The sequence below is a fragment of the Trachemys scripta genome, chromosome 1 (assembly GCF_013100865.1).
Source record: "Trachemys scripta elegans isolate TJP31775 chromosome 1, CAS_Tse_1.0, whole genome shotgun sequence".
Taxonomy (NCBI): Eukaryota; Metazoa; Chordata; order Testudines; family Emydidae; genus Trachemys; species Trachemys scripta.
Window position 1 is genome coordinate 15,673,195 of NC_048298.1, and position 25,260 is coordinate 15,698,454.

At 42.6% G+C, this 25,260-nt stretch overlaps 1 protein-coding gene across 5 annotated transcripts in view; it reads right to left on the reverse strand.

Annotated features, from left to right (window-relative positions):
• Positions 1-25,260, reverse strand: part of FAM107B (family with sequence similarity 107 member B) — an 82,993-nt gene that overhangs the window by 8,745 nt on the left and 48,988 nt on the right. For 4 of the 5 annotated variants that reach the window (XM_034765249.1, XM_034765243.1, XM_034765234.1 and 1 more), the window contains one exon: positions 3,813-3,996. In XM_034765249.1, coding sequence (XP_034621140.1) covers positions 3,813-3,940 — 128 coding nt within the window. In that variant the 5' untranslated portion in view covers positions 3,941-3,996. Of the gene's footprint in view, positions 1-3,812; positions 3,997-5,280; positions 5,440-25,260 lie in introns of those variants that run through there. The other variant, XM_034765215.1, reaches the window with a different exon arrangement.

Genomic DNA, 25,260 nt, shown 5'->3' on the forward strand with positions numbered 1-25,260 from the left:
AACGTCACATCCAATCCTGCGACCTGCATTTTGCCATATTATTATTGATCAGCAAATTATGATAAATGGATGCCTCACAAGGCATACCTTGTACAAACATTATTACAACAGTGTGGGTTGGGTATATTCTGACAACTATAAAACAATCCTTTTTTAATCTCTCAAGGAGTTGGGGTCCAAGTCTACAAGCCTTTACTTATGCGAACAGTTCTTATTGACCCAAGTAGCCCCACTGAAATCCAAGGCGTTGCATGACTATAGCTTGTAAGAGCAGGCCAATCTTTAATTATGTATAGCAATGATCTTTCACCTGCTTGTACATACTTACTCCTGGGAGAATTCTACACCACTGAGCAAGTGCAGAATTCACGTCCCCCACAGATTTCTTTGCTTCCTCACAGAAAAATGACTTCTGATGTGGAAGCATAGGGAAGCCGCAAAAGCGGTCATGCACTCCTCCCCAGCAGCACAAGCACGTCGTTTCAGGCACCTGGAGCAGTCGCCGGAGAGGTAAATCACCCCGGGGGCGGGGCGGGGGGGGGGGGCGCAGAGCAGGGGATGCCCTGTCTGGACTGGGAGCAGGAGGTGACAGGACTGGGGCCAGGTCAGACCTATCTCCAGAAACCTCCCCTGGCTGCAAGAAGCTCTGCACCCCCTCCACCGCTTTCTGCCCCCATTGCTCCTCAGCTGCAGGGGGGAGGGGGCCACTGTCCGGGGAGCTGTGTCCCCGTTTGTCCAACACCTGTGCATCTGGATCCCACCATACCCGGACCTTCCCAGCCAAGCCCCATTCACCCTGCACCAAGAACCCCCACATCAAAGCCCCCGCACCCAAACCCCCGCCCACCGAGCCTAACTCCCTGCATCCAAAGCCCCCTTGCATCCAGACACCGCCCCCCGAACCTGGACCCCTCCCTTGCATCTGAGCCCCCACCCCTGCACCCAGACCACCCCCCTCCCCCCGTTTAAGGCCTCTGCACTCGAATCCCCACCCCTGCTGCACCTGGACCACCCCGACAAGCCGCCCACACCCAGATCCCCACCCTATTGAGCCCCAACCAGCTGGACCCAGACCCGACCCCATCAAGCCCCATTCCCCCAGCACCTGAACCCCCCACGGAGTCTCCGTCACCCAGGCCTCTCCACCAACCCCCCTCCGCAAGCCCCAACCACCGTCACCTGAACCCCCCTGTGGAATCCCACTCCCCTGCACCCGGAACTCCTCAATGAGCCCCTGTGCATCCAGATCCTCTCCACACCCAGATCCCCCATTAAGCCGCCCGCACCCAGATTGCGTCACACAGAACCCTCTCACCCGACACTTGGATCCTGCTGGGCTGAGCCTGCCTGCCTCACACCTGGATCGGGGCCAGGGCTGGGTATGCGTCCGAGACACTGTCCCTCTTGCTTGCTATTTTAGTGCATCTGGCATGGAGGAACAGGGCCCCAGAGTATTTCTAGGGCAGGCCCAGCCCTTGCCCTGTGTCAGGGTCGGATGCAGACTCACTGCCAAGTCCATGTCGTGGTGGTGGGGGGGAGGGGGCAGCAAAATTGCAGGGTGATCTCCCACCTCCTCCGCAGCCAGTGGCCTGTGCTCCCCACCGCCATGCTGGAACCTTCACCTTTATTTATTGACAAATAAAATATGCAGAATTTTAAAATATTGTGCACAGAATTTTTAATTTTTTTTGGTGCAGAATTCCCCAGGAGTAATATACTGAAACTTTCACGAACACTCCTGCAAGGTCGGTACATATCATTTCCAATTAACAGATGTGAAAACTGAGGTTAAATGGCTTGCCCAAGGCTGCAGAGCTAATAAGTGTCCTCGTTAAGAATATACCAGTTCCCAGGTCTCTGTGTTAGAGCTCAGACCAGGGATTTTACTAATATATTAATGAAAAAGAAGGAAGTCAAGTTGGAAACATTAATCTGACACAGCATGGACTGAAAAGCACAAGAGGATACCAAGTTTCTCAGCAAAGTATTGGCAAAGGGATATCATCTGCAATCAGTCAAATCTTTAATACCGTTTAAATTGACAATTCTTTCCAGTAATCAGAGTAGCAGCCGCGTTAGTCTGTATCCGCAAAAAGAAGAACAGGAGTACTTGTGGCACCTTAGAGACTAACAAATTTATTAGAGCATGCTAATATTTATGCTCTAATAAATTTGTTAGTCTCTAAGGTGCCGCAAGTACTCCTGTTCTTCTTTCCAGTAATCTGGCTCATTTTACAGTCTGGTTGGGTGGATTATTTTTAAATTTTTCAAAAATTATTCACCTCCATTGCTGACTAATTTAAAACAGAAACCCAGCTAACTATGGGCTGAGTCCTGGGCCCACAGATGTCAACAGAATCAGGATCTGGGCCCTTAGCTCTTAAGCAGTATATAAAGAAAGCACTGTGCTATGTATCATCTACCAGCATGAAGGAAGTAGCACTTGCATAATGTATAGTAATGCACATGCATCAGGAAAGCAGATGCCAAATATACACCTAACTTAGTTGTAAAGAAGACTATAGAACTGATGAGAAATTTTATCTTCAATAATAAATGTGACCTAAAGGTGTCTTTGTAAATAAGGAGTCAGGCTAGATGGTGGCAAAAACCAGCAGTAGCGTTTTCCCAACCCTGCCCACAACTCAAACTCTGCCTACTTGTGAGGCCAAATGAAATGCCATTTACAGCAGATTTTGCAGCGCTTCATGATCTTCTTCTTTACTGTGCTCTCTGATCAGTCGTGAGACTGCTAATGAATTCTCATCACTACGTTCCAAGTCTTCATCCCATTGAGATAAACAGGGCAAGCTTTCACTTTTTCCAGAGATATTGTTCCGGGCTGTTTGTAGACTGTATCAGTTTATGTATATACAATTCAGATTCTGAAGATTAACTAAGGGCTTGTATAAATGGCCCCATGGTTCAGACTACAGGGGTGTGAATTGCAACGCACACCAGTGTGCTGCATTGTAACTCCCCAGTGGGAACGCAGGAAGCACAAACTAAAAAGGTGCCTAGCATAGACCTAGACTAAGAAATATTTTTGGGCGGGGTCCGTCATACACATTTTCACACCACCTAGCACAACAAGACGCAACCTGGTTGAGGTTTTTAGGTGCTACTGCAATATAAATATTAATTAATTAATTAATAATATTTTAAAAAACCCACAAGATTAGATTCTGGAACACAAGATACAGCTACCAAGGAAAAAGAATCAGTCAATCCAGCACTCACTTGAAATAGAATTAAATGCTATGGGTAGCCATTGTAATTTAGGGTTTGTCAACACAAACTTTAGTTTGAAGCAAGCTGGAGTGTGACTCTACCCTGCACTAGCCTGCTGCAGACTCATTGTTCCCTGTGGACTCTGCAGCTGTGCATTAAAAGGTCATTAGGTTCACTTTGCTCTAGTCCCACTTCAAAGGTGTAGATTCACACCCCAGCTTTCTGCAAATTTAATGTTTGTGCAGCCCGAAGCCCTCCCAACACTGAATCTTTAAAGTTACACAAAATGTTAATCAAGTTTTGGGTAGCACGACACTTTGGCCCACTCTACACTACAGACCTAAATCTGTACAACTACGTTGCTCAGCGGTGTGAAAAATCCACACCCCAAACAATATAGTTATACCAACTTCACCTCTGGTGTAGACAATGCTGTTGATGGGAGAAGCTACCACATCTCGGGAAGCTCTCCCGTCTGCGTAATAGCGTCTTCACCACAGCACAGCTACATCGGTGCAGCTGTAGCGCTGTACATGAAGATGAGCCTGTTGATTACAGAGTAAAAGTTCCATTGAATTCACCTTTTCTGGTTCATAAGGAGCTCTCTGTGAAGGTCCTGATGATTCCGGGATGATTTCACAGGATTGATTAGTTTCTGAGGTCTAATTAGTTCAGGGTTGTCTTCATCTATGTAGTCTGGTTCAGCCATGATATTTCTTGGAGTAAGATATGGCTCTTTGAGTTCAGTGTCCTCACTCAAGTTATCTGTAAAACACAAGAAACAATCACGCTAAAAGATTTAAAGACCTTGTTTCGCAAAGAAATACAGAATTGGTGGCTGCATCCATATAGCTAAAATATATTATGTGGGTAACATTTACCTTTTTATAGATAGATATAGATACATTTGACAGTAGGTAGACATAAGGCTCTAGAGCAGTTTACTTTAGCTTCTTAAATTTTGCAAAAAGTCACAGTATTCTTGGGAGGATGGGGGGAGACTGAGGAACAATTTCCTCCTCAAAATTCTTCAGGCTGTGGACTTCAATAATCTAGACCTTCTTAGTTATCAAATCTTAACACCGAGGACTAAGTTCAGCAAAATAACTAAGCACATGCCTATACTCAAGTACGTGAATTGTCCCAGTGACTTTAACGAGACTACTCATATGCTTAAGTCTGTTTTGCTTCATTGGGGCCTAAGAGCATAAACTACAAAAAACAATTAATACATTGAGTACTGGGTGTATATGTGGAGTCCATTGGGACTTCATTTCCCACTACCAGTAACCCCATTTAATAACTACAGTGGAAAATATGATCTCTCTTAGGTACATCCGGTATTGTAACGCAGCACTACCAAGCAACAGATTCATGTGTTTTAAACAAGTCATTTTACCCTCTTTTTTTGTTTGTTGTTACTTAGAAAAAAGAATAATTTAATTTGGAAAAAAATTCCCAAAATGCACAATGAGACTTCACATCTTGATTACAGTTAGATTTTGAATAAAACATCGAAACTTTGACCTGGGACTAGGGTGACCAGACAGAAAATGTGAAAAATTGGGACAGGGGGTGGGGGTGGGGGGGTAAATAGGAGCCTATATAAGAAAAAAGGCCCAAAAATCGGGACTTCTGGTCACCCTACCTGGGAACTTTAACAATTAAGGACCATATTTTTAGCTGGTGTAAATCGGCAGGTAAAAAGTGTACTCTTATCGTACATAAATCACAATAAAAGAGAGCTTTTTATTAGCAGCTAATCCGCAAATTAGCTTTGAAGTTATCTGTTTGCGGCATTTAATACCTAGTTACGTTTAACAGCATCAGTCACAGCACACAGAACTCCTGCATCTGAAATTAAACATCTTGGGCCAAATTCTGCCTTCATTTACTATCACAGAACCCCACCAGTAGAAGGTGGCACACTGCAACTAAACACTCACACGAGACAACCACCGACTCACTACAAAGACAAAAACCGCCTCACAGCATGCGGTGTGTCAGAGATAAACTGATGTGACGTTGCATAAAAAAAAAAATACAGACCTCGATCCTCATGGTTGATGGAACAGCTGAACATTGCAGACCTTTTAATATAGAGCTACTGAGAGAAACTCAAAGACCTCTTTTTTTCCAGAGTGAAAACTGAATCCACGCTTTAACCAAATCTGAACTGTGATCTCCTTCACTTTGCTACTCAATGGAGTACAAAACCAGCAGTTTCACTCCAGTTAATCATTAGACAGGGACTGTTTACTTACTCCCATATAAAAGAGCTCAGAGCTTGGGTCCCACATCTGTTCTACGGGCCCAATCCAAAGCCCTCTGGAGTCAATGGAAAGATTCCCAGATCCATTGGCTTTAATGAGCTTTAGGTCAGGTCTTTTTGTTATGCCAGTAACATTCCCAAAGCATAGAGGTGAGCGTGGAATAGATGGAGACCACAGATCCAGAGTATTGCCATTTTTTTTCCAATGGGGTTGGTGGAATTACTCTGGATTTCCACGTCTGAAACAGATCAGGCCCTTTGGCGTCTCCCATTTTAATAATTTATCTGAATCATAATTTCTTCCCTTACACTTCACATATCAGCTGTTCACTTCACTGGAACTACTCCCGGGAGTACCTGCTCTCCACAGTGAGTAAGAGGTTCATTCTAGGCCTTAGCCTGTTAAACCCTTCAAGGCAGGGACTTTGCTTTTGTATGCATGTGCCCTGTGACCAACTCAATAGCCCCCCCCCAATCCTGGTTGGGACCTAATAATGTCAATATTAGGTAACAACAGTGATTGCAGTAACTGAAGACTTGGCTATTACAAGGTTCTAAGACATATCATTTAAATCCTTTATTGACATCAACAATACAGAGATGTTAAAAAAAACAAAAAACAAAAAACACCACTTTTCCCTACTTTCTAATGCATCTTTATCATCACAGGGTTATCAACATTTTCTCATATGCTGCAACTAACAATTTATTGCATGTCCCTCAGATTATTATCAAGATGCCACATAAAATAAAAAGGTACATTTCTGGCTGGAAGGACCATACTGTGCACCCCACCACTGGTTTATGCCACCACAGATGCTCTTTATTGCAGCCTTTGAATAAGCTCTGCTACCCAGTTTTATACTTGTTTGTTTTTAAGGGACAGGACAATTCAGATTCTCTAGGCCCTAACACAAGGTCTGTCAACTCAAACAGAATCAAGTACGTACAGTGCATGCTTATTATAGGTGGAGGGTAAATATATTGTATTTTTAAAAGCATTTATGATCACATAAACCAGCAACACACTTATTGCTGCTTTTACACAGAGATAGCCAATGCAGAATTACCTACAGCAGGGACATCACAACTGAGGGATCATTTTTCTAACATAAGAGCCCCTGGAAATAGAATATGAGTCAGTCTCTTTGTCTGGGAATGTTTGATAAAGCATTTTGCAGAACGTAAGTCTACTTTGGAAGGCATCAGAGAGGATCAGTCAGAAATTTCATAGGGTTTATTTTAAATATAGCTTGAATACTGTTCTCCCCATGCAGGCCATTTCTTTTTAAAAAACATATATAAAGGTTTATCCACATTGTAACATGGACCCTGTGTGTCAGGAATTGAGGTCTCCCGGTGTAAAAAGAACGACTAGTGACAGACTTGAGTTGATAACAGCTTGCTCAGGAGCTGAAAATCTGGCCACCCATCATTACGCTATAAATAAGGTCCTGTTGGTTTTTAGTTTTGTTTAAAATTTCCCAGGAACTTATTCCAATTTTTTTTTTTTAAAAGAGTGAAAACACAATAAAAATCACAAACAAAGGGCACCAAGAGTGGGAGAGGTGCTCGGTAAACACAACATAGCCCTTAAGGAAACTACCTGCTCCCTGTGGGCCTGTCACTGCAGCAGTCGGGTGGTCTCAGCTGCCAGACCTGGCTCCCTGCCCATTTCGCTCTCTGCTGTTGCAAGCCGGGGGGAAAGAGGTCCTGGCTCACCCAAAATTCAGGTAGAAGAAGAAGAACAAAACCAGTAAAGCCCAAATACTGACTTTTTCAAAACACACAAATTTTTTGGAGAAAAACTAGTAAATACCAAAAACAATGGACCGTAGCTGTCAATTACTCCAGCTGGGATTTCCAACTGGACATAAGGAAGCGAGACAGCCAATGCCCATTCAAGTCCTTCCCTTTGGTGCCTTTGCAAAATCCCAGCCTTAATCACAAACTGTGGGCCCAATCCTGCATTTCCCTACACAAGAATTATTATTATTTATTATTTCTATTATCATAGCACCTAGGAACCACAGTCATGGACTAGGAACCCATTGTGTGAGGTGCTGTATGAACACGGAACAAAGAGTCAGTTTCTACCCCAAAGAGGTTACAATCTGAGTAAATAATAAATAATCAGTGACAATATTGAACAGAACTAACAATTTCCATCCATACATTCACAATGTATTATCCCCATTTCAAAAATGGGAAAACTGAGGCATAGAAGCAATTTGCCCGATGTCGCACAGTGGCAGAACTGGGAGTAGAACCAAACTCTGGCTCAGATGAATTCAGACTACTCCCACATCGATAAAACCCTTTCTCAAGTCACAACATGCAAACTTAATTCACGTCCAGACAAAAATGCCTCCATTGCACAATATTAGATTAAATGTTCAAATACTTATCTACAGCATGTAAACTAGTCATTAAATACACTTGTTCTGTTTAGAAACATGCCAGTACTACATACAGTAATCGTGTCCTTTTCCTACTGCTCTTCAACCTAATATTCTCTCTCTCCCGCCTATACAAGTAGTAAAAACAGATTTCAATTACTTTTCCCATATTATTTGTTTTACTTGAATATTCATAGTTTAGGGCAGGCGGGTCTTCCTGATGACACCTATATAGAACACTTTAGATCTCACTGAAAGCAATGAAAGAAGGTGTTTCCCTCCCCCCCACCCCCTCACTAGGTTTCTTCCCCATTTTGCTTTTAAAAAGTTTAAGGACACATAACGGTCTTTGTCTGCATTAGCTTGTAAACGACTGAGCCATTGTCCAGGGCCATACAATTCTCACTGACTGCACATGCCATTTACCAGTAGTGGAAAAGCAGAACTGAATATGGAATCTTGCTAATATGCAGATTAGTAAAGGCAAATTCCTAGACACATACAGGGCTTGAGTATTTTATCAGACAACAGCCAGAGGACTAAACTTATTAACCAAAAATTAATACCCTGATGACAAAGCATAGTCCACCACCAGTATGTGGCGAAGGGAGGAAAGTGCTCTGTGCTTGTTAATATCTCAGCTGTCCATGGAATTCTGAACAGCAGCAATGAAAACTGTCAAGACACTGATTGGTTTTCATATTGTTGCAATTATTTCACAGGTGAGTGCCAACAGTTTCTTAAAAAATTTAAGATTCCCTATTTAAGAAGAAAAATAAATTACAGTTTCTAGCCCTCATGGCTGCGGGGGAAAAAACCTTCCATAAGTGAAGTGAATGTAAAAGGATGCAGCATTATCTTCCTGAATCTACACACAGACAGCTCTGGTGCCTCTGCTGCTGCAAATAGCTTTCTCAAGCTGCAGCAAAATGAAAACTGAATAGTGTCCTGTCAGTTTTCACTGCTGCTATTCAGAACCCTAAAGGGCAGCAGTGAAACTGACGAAGAATCATGTTAAACATTTCAGGTTGGAATTTTCTTGAGGAATGGTTTGGATATAGAGAAGCTGGGGCCTAACATTAAAAATTTCCCAAGCCCTGCTCTTGAGGGATATAAAAAAGCAGCTTAGGTCCTAAAGGCCTTTTGTCTTTTATACAAAAGTCTCTGAAGCAAAGAAAGTCCTTGTCCAAAACTAGTATTTGGGTATCCCAGATAGGTGTCATTGCCTCAGTTCTATGGCAATACTGAGTGGGTTTTGGTACAAATAATTAAACACAAATATTTTGTTTTGCAAGCATTTGAGAGGCTCCACTAAATTTTTGTTAGCAGTATGTAAATCTACTGATAGTGCCTAGTTCACTTCACTATGCTATTGGTACCTTAATTCAAGGCTAAGAAACCTTTATACAGATGTTGGAAATGTTTGGCTGAGTTTGAAACTCTGGGCCAAAGCAGTGGTATACTAGTTTTCTCAATGTATTTTGTAACAAGCTGCCCCAGCAGCAACATAAAAGCACTTATATGCTGCATCTAGTACTGTTGACGGGGGTTTGGCTGAATTCAATTTTTTTTTTTTTATAATTCCGACAGATAATATATCAATGTTTATTTTTAAGCTTTTTTTAGATTTTTATTGAAGTTTTCACAATTGTGGGAAATTATGGGGGTATCAGACAATGAGGGAATTAGACAACGATTATTTAATAACAGCAGATGTTGAGATTCAAAAAGTTAAAGTTTTATAACCATTAAAACACAAATTGTCAATGTCGTAAAAATATACGAAGTAAATATCCTTAAATCAAACTTTAATAAGTTCTCAAACAGCATTTTTCCTACTTTTCCTATTTGTAAATTTCTATTATCATCAATGGAAATATTTTTTCACTGGTGTGTGGGTGTGTACAGTGAAATTGATGTTTACTGATAAAAATCTAATCCTTCCAAGTCTATGTATACCAGTAGATTCACATGAATTTTGTATGCAGCCCTTATTTACCATGGGTGTTCTCTAGATAAATTAAATTTGCCATACTAAACAGAAACAAAAAAGTTTTGACTTTTCAAACATAGCAGTATGGATATTTGGGTATCCAAATAGCCAAGGAAAATATCTCCTTCATACTAAAGCCATATCTTAAAATGATCCAATCAACTACAAATTTTATATTTTCAGAGGTATGAAAGCTATTTTCAGAGTCATTCAAAGCTATCCTATCAGCACTTCAGTCAATCAAAAGTAAGGACCAGATCCTGCCGGTTTCCATTGAACTCAATGGGAGTTTTGCCAATAAATTCAGCAGGATCAGAACAGATCTGGGCTGTAGTCCACGAAAGCTTATGCTCTAATAAATTTGTTAGTCTCTAAGGTGCCACAAGTACTCCTGTTTTTTTCCCCATTAATCTTTATTATTTTATACGTGCAGATAGAACTCTATGGTCTGAGAACCTACAAATTGAATTATGGAAAGTCTATCCATAAATACACTCCAGTAAACATTTCTGGTTTTAAATGTTCTTCATATTACACGTTTTAATTGTGTTTACACTAGGGTTTTTTGGCTAGGTCTACCGATGTTAGCAACAGTGTGAGCATTAGTATAAAAAGGGCTACAGGCCGCCACTAGCATTGTTAACAGCGTCATCTGACACTTCTCCAAGGCAGGTCTTTATAACATGGCAGCTGCAGGAGCCTTCACTACACTAGTGTTCCTCCTGGTTCTTGCAACAATGGGAAATTTATGCCAAAAAACCCCCGTGGTCACAATCCCTTGAGAAATGTCAATATTTTGCTTTAATTGCTTTACAGTGGAAAACACCTTAAATGTGGTGTTTTCCTAAAAGAACTAATATAGAATTTGAATTTCAAAATTTTCTTGAGAGAACAAAAACACTATAAATGTATGCATATGAAACATTTACACATTTCAAGTTGTGCACACAATTATTTCCAGCTGTGAAAGCAGAGGCAGAGTTGAGGCCCCTTTTAAATAAAAAATCAAGGCCTAAAAATATCTATCTAAAAAGAATAAACGTATCCAGGCCGCAGAGGGATACATTGAAGCAAGCAACTAGGACTATTCACTTAATTTTTAGTTTTTGCCTAGATAAACTTTGAAAATAACCTTGCACAGAAGCGTTCACTCAATCGCTTAATGTCTCCGGAAGTGCAATTTTATTCTTTAAAGAGCTTGAACATCTGTTCTGAGCGTACTGTAACCCATCAAACACTATTTTTGAAAGGCTTACATTTTTAGATCTTTAAACTACTGCATAGACTTGTGGTTTGTAACAAGTAACCCTAAGGCATTCTTTTAGGAGAAATAGGATACCACTCTCTGCTTTTTAGAGGCATTAGAATGAAAATACTTCAGCATGCCTCTGCTCAGAAGTTACATAACTAGCACAGCTTTGCACAACCATGTTTGGGTGAAAAAGGCCGCTTAAGTCCATGCTGCACAAGTTTTCCCACTTTCCTTCCGAACTGTGCACATCTGAACATTGTTTGCGCATATCAAATAAGCACCATTATAATTTTTTGTATAAATATCTGTTCATGAGGAATGCAGGAGATCCCCAATTAGGAATGTTCATATTAACCCCCTTTAAGAATTAACTCTCCGGTTACTGTTCATTCTCTTTCTAATCTAGGGGAAGAGTTCTCATACTTTACCCACCTGGGATCCCAAAACCTGCAGTGATATATTAGCCTGACTCTTAATCCCAGAATCCTTTGGGGGTCCCATGGGATTTAGGTCAAAGCAAGAATCAGACATTTGTTTTGGGTGAGGGGGGGGGGGGGGGGGCTAGCAAGAGGTGGGTTCTGATGCTGCTGGCTGGGAGCAGTGGTAGAGAGAGGTAAAAGATGTGTCAGTGCCCGATCATGCTCTTGTTCTAAGGAGGTGCCATTTAAAGAATTTTGCCCCTGGATTATAAAAGGCATGGGTCAGGGACCTCGTGGCTTTTACTTGTCCCTATGGCATACACAGCGATACACCTATGGTAGTACATAAATGATAAGAAAACATATTGTAGTGATCATTGATTTAACGTCCTCATAGCATATGTGGTAGTGTATTACTATTGACACCAGGTGAAGGGCACACTTTTGGCACAGGTCTAGGAATCGGAAGACCTGGCTTCCGTTCCTGGTTCCAGCGCGGACTTCCTAGGTGACCTTGAGCAAATCACAGATTCTCTGCGGGTCTCTATTTCTCCATCTGCAAAATGGGGATTATGACGTTGCAGTCTATATGATTTTATAAAATATGGCTAATGAGTGAATATAATGCAACTGAAATATGCTTTATGCAAAAGGTCTCTTGTAAAAGATCATTACAAAGCTTATTGTCTACTGAGCATGGTCATCCTATTTGTATAAAGGTATCACTCTTGTATCAGAAACTAGAAATATGAAATATAAATCTGAGGGCCTATTGTAATTATGCAAAGTGTAGACCATTAATGGTGGTTTGGAATCTTAATGGCGCCCATCAACCAGGACAATTGACTGGATGGCTCTGTTTGCAGGAATCCTTCTTGTGAGTCAGGCTGGGAGGAATAAAGGCTTGGGGTCTTACAGTGACATGTAATCATGTCACATGAACTGGAATCCATCTTTAACCTGGTGCTTTTCCAGTGGGGGGGGTAGGGGGGGAAGAGGGTGGAAACCCAGAGGGACAAAGGATTCTCGCCTTATGCAAAAGATATATAAATGGGTGGAACAGAACAGAGGAGAGGCGCCATCATGAAGAATCCCCTAGTTACCACCTGAGCTGGAACAAGAGCTGTACCAGGGGAAAGAATTATGCCCAGGACTGGAAGGTGTCCAGTCTGAGGAAAAAACTTTACTGAAGCATCTCTGAGGGTGAGATTATCTGTATTCAGTTTGATTAGACATAGATTTGCGCATTTTATTTTATTTTGCTTGGTGACTTACTTTGTTCTGTCTGCTACTACTTGGAACCACTTAAATCCTACTTTCTGTATTTTAATTAATAAGTAAAAAGTGATTTTATTACTCACAGTACATATTAATACCTGGGAGAGCAAACAACTGTGCATATCTCTCCATCAGTGTTATAGAGGGCGAACAATTTATGAGTTTACCCTGTATAAGCTTTATACAGGGTAAAACGGATTTATTTGGGTTTAGACCCCATTGGGAGTTGGGCATCTGAGTGTTAAAGACAGGAACACTTCTGTGAACTGCTTTCAGGTAAACCTGCAGCTTTGGGGCAAGTAATTCAGACCCTGGGTCTTTGTTGGAGCAGATGGGAGTGTCTGGCTCAGCAAGACAGCGTGCTTGGGTCCTGAGTTGGCAGGGAAAGCAGGGGTAGAAGAAGTCTTGGTACATCAGGTGGCAGCTCACAAGAGGGTTTCTGTGATTCAACCCGTCACAGGGATAACTTAGCTATCTCCCAGGAGAGTTGGAAGGTCAACTTTCAAAGTATAATGTATTATACAAGCAACAGAGTTTCCTGTAGCACCTTTAAGACTAACAGAAGTATTGGGAGCATAAGCTTTCGTGGGTAAGAACCTCACTTCTTCAGATGCAAGTGCATCTGGTCAAAGATGCTATAGCACATGAATGAAAAACAGTTTTCATATGGATGGATATTTTTTCTGGAAAGCTAAATCTGGTTGTAGTGAGTGGGAAACAAGCAGCAGTACCTATATAGTTCACTAAGGCTGGGTCTACACTACCCGCCTGAATCGGCGGGTAGAAATCGACCTCTCGGGGATCGATTTATCGCGTCCCATTGGGACGCGACAATCGNTTATCAATTTCTCTACATCCTTTATATTAAGGGTAACACCATGGTCTTGTCGGTGTTCAGACCTATATATGGGACACCCTTGGGGGCGGGAGGGGAGAGAGAGAGAGAGAGCGCACATGCTAGGGACAAGGGAACAATCTGATCCTACCCTGGGCTTGGTCCAAAGAACTCATTGCATATGGATGAACCACATTTGCTTCTGCAGTAATAAAAGAAATATTGTGTAGGGGTATACACACACAATTCATTTTACAGGGATTAAGCAAGATTTACTAAAAATATGTAACCAAGTATATGAAATCTGGTTCTCACTGAAGAAGAATAATTTTAATCTGTGCATATTGCAGCAAGTTTGACTTTTAGTAGAATCAGATCATTCAAACGATTGCCTCCTGGGAAATAAACGTGACAGAATAATTTGCATTAATATTTGCGTATCTTAAAATCGACTCCCCCCTGTAGTGTAGATGTAGCCTCAGTCATTAAGACTGTTATGTCCTCCTTCCAGAATGCAGTATCACCCTAGGTGCTTGTACTCCAGAGCAATTTGTGGAAAACTTTTTACCCAGTCTTGGTTGGAGTTAGCCACTCCTCCTTCATAGGTTATTTAACTGCTGGCAAGCAGTGGACAGCCCTTGGTAGGAGGAGTCCTACCTTCCCAGTCATGCCACCCAAGATTTGAGCTTACACACCTAGTATAAGCTGGCAAGATAATCAGCTTTCCGCGTATTCATGATTCTATTTGTGGCCAGTTTATAATCTGGGGAAGTGGTTCTCAAACTTTTTTTTTTTTTGCGGATCACTTGAAAATTGCTGAGGGTCTCGGTGGACCACTTAATTATCTTTCCAAATGCTGTTTGCACCGTTAGCTAACTATTGTAAAGCGCTTTGGATAAAAGCGCTATATATAACAAAACCTTAATAATAATTAATTTTTTTTGTTCTACAAATAAAAGCACACAACTCATATTTTAATATCAGTAGTCTTACCTATCTAATGCGATGGATGTGCCCTCTCTCCCCTGCCATGGCAGCCCCCAAGCTGGGTCTGGGAGGAAGGTAGGTCTCCCCTGCCGCGGCAGCCCCCCAAGCTGGGGCTGAGAGGGAGGGGGGGGTCTCTCCCCAGCAGCCACAGCCCTGGAGCTGGGGAAAGTTGCTTCTTTCTCTGGCCACCACAGCCCTGAATGTCCCAAATTCCCCCCACCCCTTCTTCTCACCCCACTGCCCCCTCCCACCTACCGCCTATTTCTCCCAAGGTCACCACCTCACCATACATGTGCATCTTCTCCAGGGTCCAGGTACCTAATTAGTGGAGCCAGGCCTGCGCGGCTCCACTAATTAGGTGGGTGGTGCTTCACTCTCTCGTGTGCGGCTGCCCAGGCGCGCACCTTAGAGGGAATTATCCGCGGACCACCTGAATGGAGCTCGCGGACCACAGTTTGAAAATCTCTGATCTAGGATAAGAGATAGTTTATGGTGAATCTAACATCAGGGAAAGGAGGGAACGGGTACAAGGTGAGCCCAGCAGGGCAGCATATAGAGTTTAAAGCCAGAAGGGGACCGTTACATCATCTAGTCTGTTATCACAAGCCATTAATTTTCAACAAGATTCCCCTATATTAAGCCCAAAGACTTTATTTAGTGTCAGAAAGTAAGTGGTTTTCAATGCCGAGGGCAGCAAAGGTAGCAAATCTGGAATATCTGGATGTCTACCCTATCTAGAGCAGCCCAACATAAACAAAACTTCCCTTAGACTAGGAGGCTTACATTTGTAACCACCTATCTCCTCATCCATGGCATACAGATTTGAAAGCCCAGGATTACTGCGTTGAGAGAAGGCAGTAATAAAGAGCCCATTGTTTTAACGCAAATGGTTATGGTTAATTATTGTTAATCTCGTCTCCAAGACAGCTGCAGCCTTTCCCCCTGGAACCGCAAGCTATGTGATAATGGGAGATAGGAAGTATGAACTTGAAAGTTATGAGCCTGATAAATGATGTGCAATTAGGCCAGCCATGCCTGAGACGAACTCCACAACATTATCTTGGAATGTTTTGTTGATTAGAATGGTACTGAATGGGGTTAGCTGGAGATCAGTCTTAAACCTAAGAAATAAGGTACTACTACCAGCATTTAATGGATTCATTAATCACCTGGCTGCCAAGAGATTACAAACCTGATCCTATTCCTATTGGTGACAACCGCAAGGCTACCAGTGATTTAAGTGGTGCAGGATCCAGTCCTAAGGCTATGTCTACACTACCACGGTAAGTCGACCTACGCTACGCAACTCTAGCTTCGTGAATAACGTAGCTGGAGTGGATGTACCTTAGGTCGAGTTACCACGGGGTTTACACCATGAGGGGTCGACAGGAGAATTTCTCCCGTCGACTTACCCTACTCGTCTCATCGGGGGTAGAGCACAGGGGTCAATTGGAGAGCGATCTGCAAGATCCACTAGATTCACTAGACCCGCTAGACCAACTGCCGGTGGATCGATCTCAGAGCGTCGATCTGGGCTGTAGTGTAGACATAGCCTAAGATACTGCAATAATGTTGGGGATTTAGAATCAGAAAGCAGCAGGCATTGCTAGCTACAACTATTTCTGTTGTAACTTGTTAAACCACTCAAAACCTCCAGGAAATTCAATTAAAGTTTGTTTCCCCAACCCCGCTCAAAATACTACAGTGACTGTAACATCAACTGAACACAGATGGAGCAGCCAGAATAGGCAATATCTGCTTAAAGATTTTTGCATTGGAAGGTTTATGGACACCCAAAAGAAGAACAACAGAATAAACGTGGCAATGTTCACTTCTTCAATTACCACCACATTATTGCTTCTTGCTTCATATTTATAAGCTAGCATCTCTTTTTCGACCACCACCAGACTCATTCTACATCCCAGTGCTTCCAAGCAAAATCAATCACATATATTAAGGGATATGCTGGATAAATGAACCTCCTTGGATCTGAACAGTCCCAAACAGAGCAGTTATGCTGAGGAGTGAACCACAGTTCTGTAATCTGCATGGAATAAGAATGGGCAGCAATAGACGAAATGGCTCTGAGAATTTTTACACTTTCCAAAGACACTGGTTTCTCATTGTGGCTGCAAGAGCCTATGGAAAACTCAAAATTGCTGCTTCAGAAGGTGAAGAGATGAATTATAAGATCTACATAGTTGCATTCCTGCTTAGAATTATAGTTAAAGGAAGATGCTAGATTAAAATGGTGAAAAGCTGCAGTCACAAATACCATTGTTTAATTAGGGGGCAGGGAATGGAAGAAAGAAGAATATCCCTTCCAGGAAGTTATGACAGATTTCCATACTAGATGAGTTGTTCAAACCATAGGGTAGACTGAGGTGGAATCAAAGGTGCAGAAGAGACACTAGAACCATTAATACATACATATTACAGTAGCCTTGAGGGGGCCATTTAGGGATCTGCAGCAAAAATCTGTCTGGGGATTGGTCCTGCTTTGAGCAGGGGGTTGGACTAGATGACCTCCTGAGGTCCCTTCCAACCCTGATATTCTGTGATTCCCCACATACATCAATGGCACAGCTGGGAACAGAACCCAGCTCTCCTAATTCCCAGTCTAGTGATCTATCCACTAAACCATGCTGCCTCTCAAAAGATATGGACGAGAATCAAATCAGGCTAGAAAGGTTCCGGTACGTCTTTTGCCTTCGATTTTCTGCTTCTTTAGAAATAGGTTTATCAATTTCTCTACATCCTTTATATTAAGGGTAACACCATGGTCTTGTCGGTGTTCAGACCTATATATGGGACACCCTTGGGGGCGGGAGGGGAGAGAGAGAGAGAGAGCGCACATGCTAGGGACAAGGGAACAATCTGATCCTACCCTGGGCTTGGTCCAAAGAACTCATTGCATATGGATGAACCACATTTGCTTCTGCAGTAATAAAAGAAATATTGTGTAGGGGTATACACACACAATTCATTTTACAGGGATTAAGCAAGATTTACTAAAAATATGTAACCAAGTATATGAAATCTGGTTCTCACTGAAGAAGAATAATTTTAATCTGTGCATATTGCAGCAAGTTTGACTTTTAGTAGAATCAGATCATTCAAACGATTGCCTCCTGGGAAATAAACGTGACAGAATAATTTGCATTAATATTGCTCCCCCAAAAAGGAATTAACAATTCATTAATATTCAGTTCAACATTAATCCATACAGAGCAACAGTAAATTTTCTTCGATCTTTAGATTACTTTAAAATGTGATTATGGGGTGGTCCGGGGGAGGGAGGAAGGGAGAATCAGACCTGATTTGTCCTGCATGTAACTCCATTGACATCAACGGTGTTTCACCAGGAATGAATTTGGACACTGGACAGATTATGGCAGAGCCGGATAAATCATATTTTGGGACTTTGAATGGAGACAGCACACCTAATATAAATTCTAGGTATTTTAGTATGAAAATCAGAAGTTCAAGGACAGCTTCTTCAGGCTTTACTGTAGTGAACATCAAGAATACTGTCAAACAGTGTCACCCAGTGGCAAAGGACTTCCTACAGACAGTAGCAGAAATTGCCATGGAAAGGAGCAGAAGAAAAAAAACCTTGACAAAGAGGGTTTTATACAAATTTGTTACAATTTAAAAAATTATGGCATTGGAAATCTTACTTATGATCCCAAATCCAGTTTGTTTGGGGTTTTGTTTTGTTTTTTTTTTTACTAAAAAAAAAAAAAAAACCATGCCCCAGCGGTTCTTCAGTTTAACACACTTCATAATGTCTACTTTATTTAAATAGGGCACATATCATTTTCTTTTCTTTTTTAATACAGGGCAACATTTTCAACATTGCTAAAAGCATGCACAACTAGGACCAGATTTTGTAAGTGTTTAGCACTCAGCAGTTCTTATTAAGAAGAAATGGAGCTGGGAAGCACAGAGAGCTTTTAAAAACGTGACCACTTTGTTTAGGTGCCTAAACAGAAGCTGATGAATCTTGAGCTCTTTTGAAAATCTGGTTCACAATTCTTCGGCAGGATGGCCAGGGGGAGGGGATGAGGGAGAGAGAGATGGATACACAGTTATTTTTACATTTGTTACAGAGAGATTTAATTAAATGTGCTTTGAAGATGAAAAAAAAAAATCACAACATAAATACTCTGTAACCCACTAAGCAGGTACAGCAGAAAAACATGTGGACAGCCAACTACAGTCATTTGTACGGCTGCCTAAGTCAAGTTGCAATAAAGCTACAGATCACGGACTCCTGCAGGCTCGAACACAGTGGAGATGGGAACGTTGCAAGCTTGCCCCCTTGCCATCTGTTGTGCTCTAGGCTCTGGAGCATCCCAGACTCCCACTGAGAATTACAACAAAGTGGAATTCACGAGGGAGACATCACACCCCAACAAAGAACCACGGGACCTAGCTTTTTGCGGGCAGTGAATATTGGGGAAATTCAACCTCTACTCCCCACAGAAGAACCCTCCAATTTAAAAAAAAAATTTAGAGTGACATAGTGCAAGTTTAGCCAGCCTACCAGTTTCTTAAAAATACTCAATGTAGCCATATTAAAATAGAGTACTTGTATGCATCTTCAGGCCAGCCTGGTGGGACTCAGCCACACTTCCTTCCATTCATGTCATCTTAGTTCTATCAGCGTCTCCTCCAGGTGTTTGCATCCTGGCAATCCAGCTCACTGAGAAAAGAAAACTCTGCCCATGCCTTTTAACTGAGGCCAAAGTTTAGGTCCCATAAACTCTTTGGCGCCTCGGCTTTTGAATTTGCAGGATTTTCTTCTCTTTGGGAACAAACTTGTTGGATCAAAACAGCCAGACACTAGAACAGGGGTGGACAACTTACAGCCCATGGGCCGCGACTGGCCCATCAGCCATTTTAATCCGGCCCTTGAGTTCCCGCCGGGGAGTGGGATCTGGAGTTTGTCCTGCTCCAGCAGGGGAAAGGGGTTGGAGGCTTGCCCTGCTCCGCATGTGCTGTGGCTCCGCATGGCTCCTGGAAGCAGCGGCATGTCCACTCTCAGGCTCGTACACGTAGGGGCAGCCAGGGGGCTCTGCATGCTGCCCCCCCACAAGCACCACTTCCACAGCTCCAATTGGCCGGGAACTGCGACCAATGGGAGCTGCAGCGGCAGCGCCTGCAGTCGGGGCAGCGCGCAGAGCCGCCTGGCTGCACAGGAGCTGGAGGTGGGACGTGCCAATGCTTCCATGAGCTGCTTAAGGTAAGCATTGCCTGGAGCCTGCACCCCGACCTCCTCCCGGGCCCCAAGCCCCTGCCCCAGCCCTGATCCCCCCTCCCACCTTCTGAATCCCTCAGCCCCAGGGGCTCACGATAGCAAAGGCACAGTGCCCTGTAGATTTAAACTGCAACTGTGGGATCCCTGACAGGTGGGTGAGTACAGATACTAGTCACAGCAAGGCTCAGAGAAATCTCTAATAAAACTAGGGCCTATGCCATTAGGGGCATAAGGACAGTCAAGATGAATAAGTCTGCAAAGCTTGTAAACAATAGTTATATGAGGTCTGGCAAGATACAGTAGAGATGCCTGCGTGCGCTAGTGCATTTACTGAGGGCTTGTCTGCATTACCGGCCGGAATGACGGGCAGCGATCAATCCAGCAGGGGTCGATTTATTGTGTCTAGTATAGATGTGATAAATCGACCGCTGATCGCTCTAGCGTCGACTCCGGTACTCCACCTCAAGGAAAAGCGCAAGGGGAATCGACGGGAGAGTGTCGCCCGTCGACACACCGCAGTGAAGACATGGCGGAAAGTAGATCTAAGTATGTCGACTTCCGCTACATTATTCACGCAGCTGAAGGGCGTAACTTAGATCGATCCCCCTGTAATGTAGATCAGCCCTGAGTGTCAAAAGATGCATTTTTTTTTTATTTTGTCTAGCAGCAGGAATAGCTCCGAAACAAGAAATTAACAGATAACAGTATCCTTCAGATAGGTCAGTTTCCAAGCTGCCAGCCTTGATAGCTATGGCCCTTTTTCCGCTCTATGAACAGTTACGATGAGCAGATCCCATCACAGCCTCCTCACAAATCAGGAAGTAAAGACAACAGGGCAAGAGTAAGCAGCAGCCCGCCTACAGGGGATAAAGGCAATGGAGCCTGCACCTCTCCCCAGACGGAAGGGCGTCGTTTTCTAAAGAAATACCTCTCTGACTGAACAACCTCTAGAGCTTTTCCTCACAAAGTTGAGCATCCTTTGGACCTTTCACCTCCCTTTCACAGAGGAGTTAGAATGGCATGATTTTAAAATAAAAACCAAAACATACTCAAAGCTTTGCGCACACCCAGATAAAATTTATCCTCCAGGAGCACAGATTAGAAGCTACATGAATATGTTGGTCTACTTTCCGGATGTAGTGTGCAAAACAGGATGCTGCTTTTCATTAGAGATAGTTGGAGGGAAAATGAAGGGGCCACTGCTATAGCCTAGTTACAATCTCTGTACCAGAGGACGGCTGAGATAGCTTGGGGGTGAGGAGGCATGTACGGGGATATTAGAGTTGTCATTCCCCTACACAGCTTATCTGCTGTCAAGCCCTTGGAGAGCAAGGGATCAGGGCAATAATCCAGAGACTGTCCACTCTCAAATATTAAGGGGGTGACCAGCAGGCCCCCAAAAGTGGTAGAGCTCCCAGCCCCCACTCCTCCTCCCAGTTCCCCTTTTCTGGAGCCTTCAAGAGACAGATCACTTGCGCTCTGCTCTAAAGAAGTGAACTTAAAAGCTACTCTTTGTCTACCTCTGCTCCAACTGGGCCAGCCAATTCTGGGATTTTAAGTTTCCCCCAGTGCACTGGGGGGGGGGCTTTCAGCATATTACACACAACCTAATCAATCTTCATGGTCTTCCTCCAAGGAAAAAAAAGTATCACAGTCCTCTCAATCTTTCAAAAAAAGATACTGAGGCATTAGGTGACTTCAAGGCCACATACCAAGCCCTGGGCAAAGACAGGAATGGGATGTGGGAGTTCTTGGGCTTCTAGCCTCTTGCTGACTAGCCAGACTGCAGCAGCAGAAGGGAAATCAGCGCCCAGGTCAGTGTCTGGTTCCTTGCTAGTCAGACTAGGAGGAAGCAACCCACGCAGCTACAAAGAAGCGAGTGCCATTGGTCACACAGAAGCTGGGAGGTGTAATTCCCAGTGTGGGTAGACATACACATGCTAGCTCTTCTTGAACTAGCACCTAAAAATAGCGGTGTGACCACAGGAGCTCAGGATAGCTGCCCAAGAACATTCTGCCCGACCCCCTAGGCACATATAGGGGTGGCTAGACACACGGCTGTTTTAGGAGCTAGCTCGAACGGAGCTAGCATGTGTTCATCTACTCAAACTGGGAATTACACCTCCCAGCTGCTGTGCAGAGGTACCCTAAAGCAGTGGTTCTCAATCTTTCCAGACTACCGTACCTCTTTCAGGAGTCTGATTTGTCTTGCGTACCCCCAAGTTTCACCTCACTTAAAAACTACTTGCTTACAAAATCAGACATAAAAATACAAAAAAGTGTCACAGCACACTATTCCTGAACAATTGCTGACTCTTATTTTACCGTATCATTATAAAATAAATAATCAGAATGTAAATATTGTAATGACATTTCAGCGTACTGTATATAAAGCAGTATAAACAAGTCATTGTCTGGATGAAATTTTAGTTTGTACTGACTTCACTAGTGCTCTTTATGTAGCCTGTTGTAAAGCTAGGCAAATATCTAGATGAGTTCATGTACCCGCTGGAAGACTTCTGTGTACTCCTCTTGGTTGAGAGCTGCTGCCCTAAAGCACTCGTATATGGCCAGCCAACAAGTGGCTCTGAAAGAGGTTACAGCCAGCTCTTCTACAGCCTACACTCAGGACAGAGAAAAAGAGAAGGGGAATCTGAAGAAACCCTTCCCCACTTCCATTCGGCCTTACATTGGAGTCCCCTTGCAAACACTGTCTGTGTGCTCCAGATTATCTTTAAGACAGGCTGAAAAGATGTCCCTATCTCAGATTTTGACAATAGCTCCCTAATTAATAGGCTAAATAGCTATTCATGTGTAACAGTAACGGCCAGTTGGCAGCTGAACCACTTCATTTCTGAAGTCATCTCTGTTCTTTATTCACCAGATGAATTGGCAGCTCAGTGGGCTGTCTGTTAGGCCCAGCTTCTGCTACCCTCAAGGAGAAACTTGCAAGCCAACGGATATCCCTGCTCCCCAGCCGGGCAGCAAGCAGCTGCTAAGGAGGTATGGGGAGAGTCACCATATTGAGGCCACCTGGAATGAGACCGCAGTGTTACCTTCCAGTTATTTGTAGGAGGCAGGAAGAAAGGGAGAGGAAGCGTCTGTGATCTGATGCCTACACTCTTAATGGTAAAAACAGCCCATTTGTTTTTTTAAAAAAGCAAAGGGATGATAAAGCAGAAAGAATGGGTTGATGCATTTAATTAAGATCCTGTAACAAATTTATTTCACCCCCTGAAATAAATCTCATCTGAAATGAATTCTCACCTAAATTCCTCATCCTCTGAAGCGCTTCTTATGGAGCCCTCTCTTTACCAAACAGAGGCACTATGGATTCCCTCTCAGAGCCTAAAACACTGTATTTAAACTATTATTCACGGACCACTGGTGGTCTGTGGAGCCTAAGCTGGCAGCCCCTGTTTAGGTGGATGGTCACATGATACTGGCCCCTCTCTTCCAGATGCTAAACTGCATTAAAAGAACTAAACATATACATTAAGGTAGGGATTTTCAGAGATGGCCCAACTTTGCTCCCCTTGAAATCAATGGTAAACTTCCACTGACTTCAACGGGATCAGAGATCGGCCATTGCTATGAGATTTAGAAAATCCCACTCTAAATACTTCCTGGCTACTAATTTTTCACATAAGCAATTGCTGTAAATGCCACAGGGATATTACACAATTTTGAAAGGGAGGAAACTGGTCCTTGCAATCAAGACAGAGTGGATGTGATCTATGAAATTGTGAATGGAAGAGGGTACTGAGTCACACCTCTCTCTCTGTAGATGTCACTCACTCTGTGAAATCCCTGGCCTAAAACATCCTTCAGCTATTGAAGTTGCTCCATGACCCTGAAATGCAATCAGAGTAATTTTAAAGAGTGGATGCGGGGGTAGGTCTTTACTCTTTGTCAAGTTTCTGGCTTAGTACCAATCCCATTAATCCAAATAAGAGGAACTAGTTCTCCCCAGCCCCTGCAAACATTTCCACCAAAATTGCTCAAGTTCCAATCTGACACATTCAACTTTCTACTTGCAATATCAACAGTTTCCCAACCCATTTGCTTAAAGGTACTGTAACAACACCAAGCAACAAAGGATTGCCAAACAGAAACTTAACACTTCCCTTTTAGGTCAGACTCAGACACTTCATTTGACCGTGTTTTAAAATGTATTTGCAGAGTAAACTGCCTGCAGCACTGAGAAAAGAGCACATTTTCCATGAATTAAGTAAAACTTATACAAAATTGGATCTGTACATTCCAATAGACACAACCACACAAATTCTATCATGTGGCTAGTGTGTGGCCTAGTAATTAGAATGTAGGGCCAAGAGTCAAGAGAGATTCTACTCTACTATACCACAGACTTGCTTTGTGACTCTTGGCAAGTCATTGAGCTCTATGTTTTTAAAAAGTGTCCATTAATTTAGAGTGCCTCAATTTTTGGGTGCCTAACATGAGACACCAAGTTGGGCACCTGAAAATTGAGATAGCAAAAAATAGTGGTCACTTTTGAAAATACAGACTTCAAACCCTTTGAGCTCAACTGCCCTATTAATAAAATGGGAACACCACTCCTTTCCTTATAGGAGCAGTGAAGCCTAATTTATTAAAGTGCATTGAGATCTTTGGATGAAAGCCTCTACAGAAGACAGACAAATTCATTATAACAATCTTATACTTTATTTTAGGATAAGCAGCACATTGACTAAACTTCTGGAAGAGATACAGAACAATTTCATTATGAATATCTTGTTTTTTAAACAAGCAATATTATTGCTTCTAAAAATAAATGTTCTGTTCAAAAGGCAAAACCCAAATTCTACTAAACCAGTAAATAATTTTCACTTGTATATTACATTAGAGAGAAACAGTATTGGTAGGGCTGAAAAGCAAGCTAAAAAATAGGGGTTAATAAAATAACAGTGGAAATTTAAGAAAATGGATTGACATCATCATAATGGCTGTGAAATCTCTTTTCAGTGTTGGAGGAATAAAATACCTTGGTTTTATGGCTTGAAAGCCTGAAAGTCTGGGGATGCCAATATTTTGCTTTTCATGTATTTTTATGCATTTTCTTTATTTCGGTCATTATAGCACTCTTATTCTTTTCTGATTTTTATATTTTGTCCATGACTTTTCACTCAGAAATACAGACACAACAAAAAAGGTATCCATCGAGCTGCACTAATAAATATATAAAATTAAAGAAAACTCAGCTCCTTAGAGATTAAGGTCCACATTGAAAAAACATCAATAAAAGGCCAAAAGCCTGAGGGTTTAAGCCGTTTCTAGTGCATATAGCACTGTCGTTAGCAATAACAATCA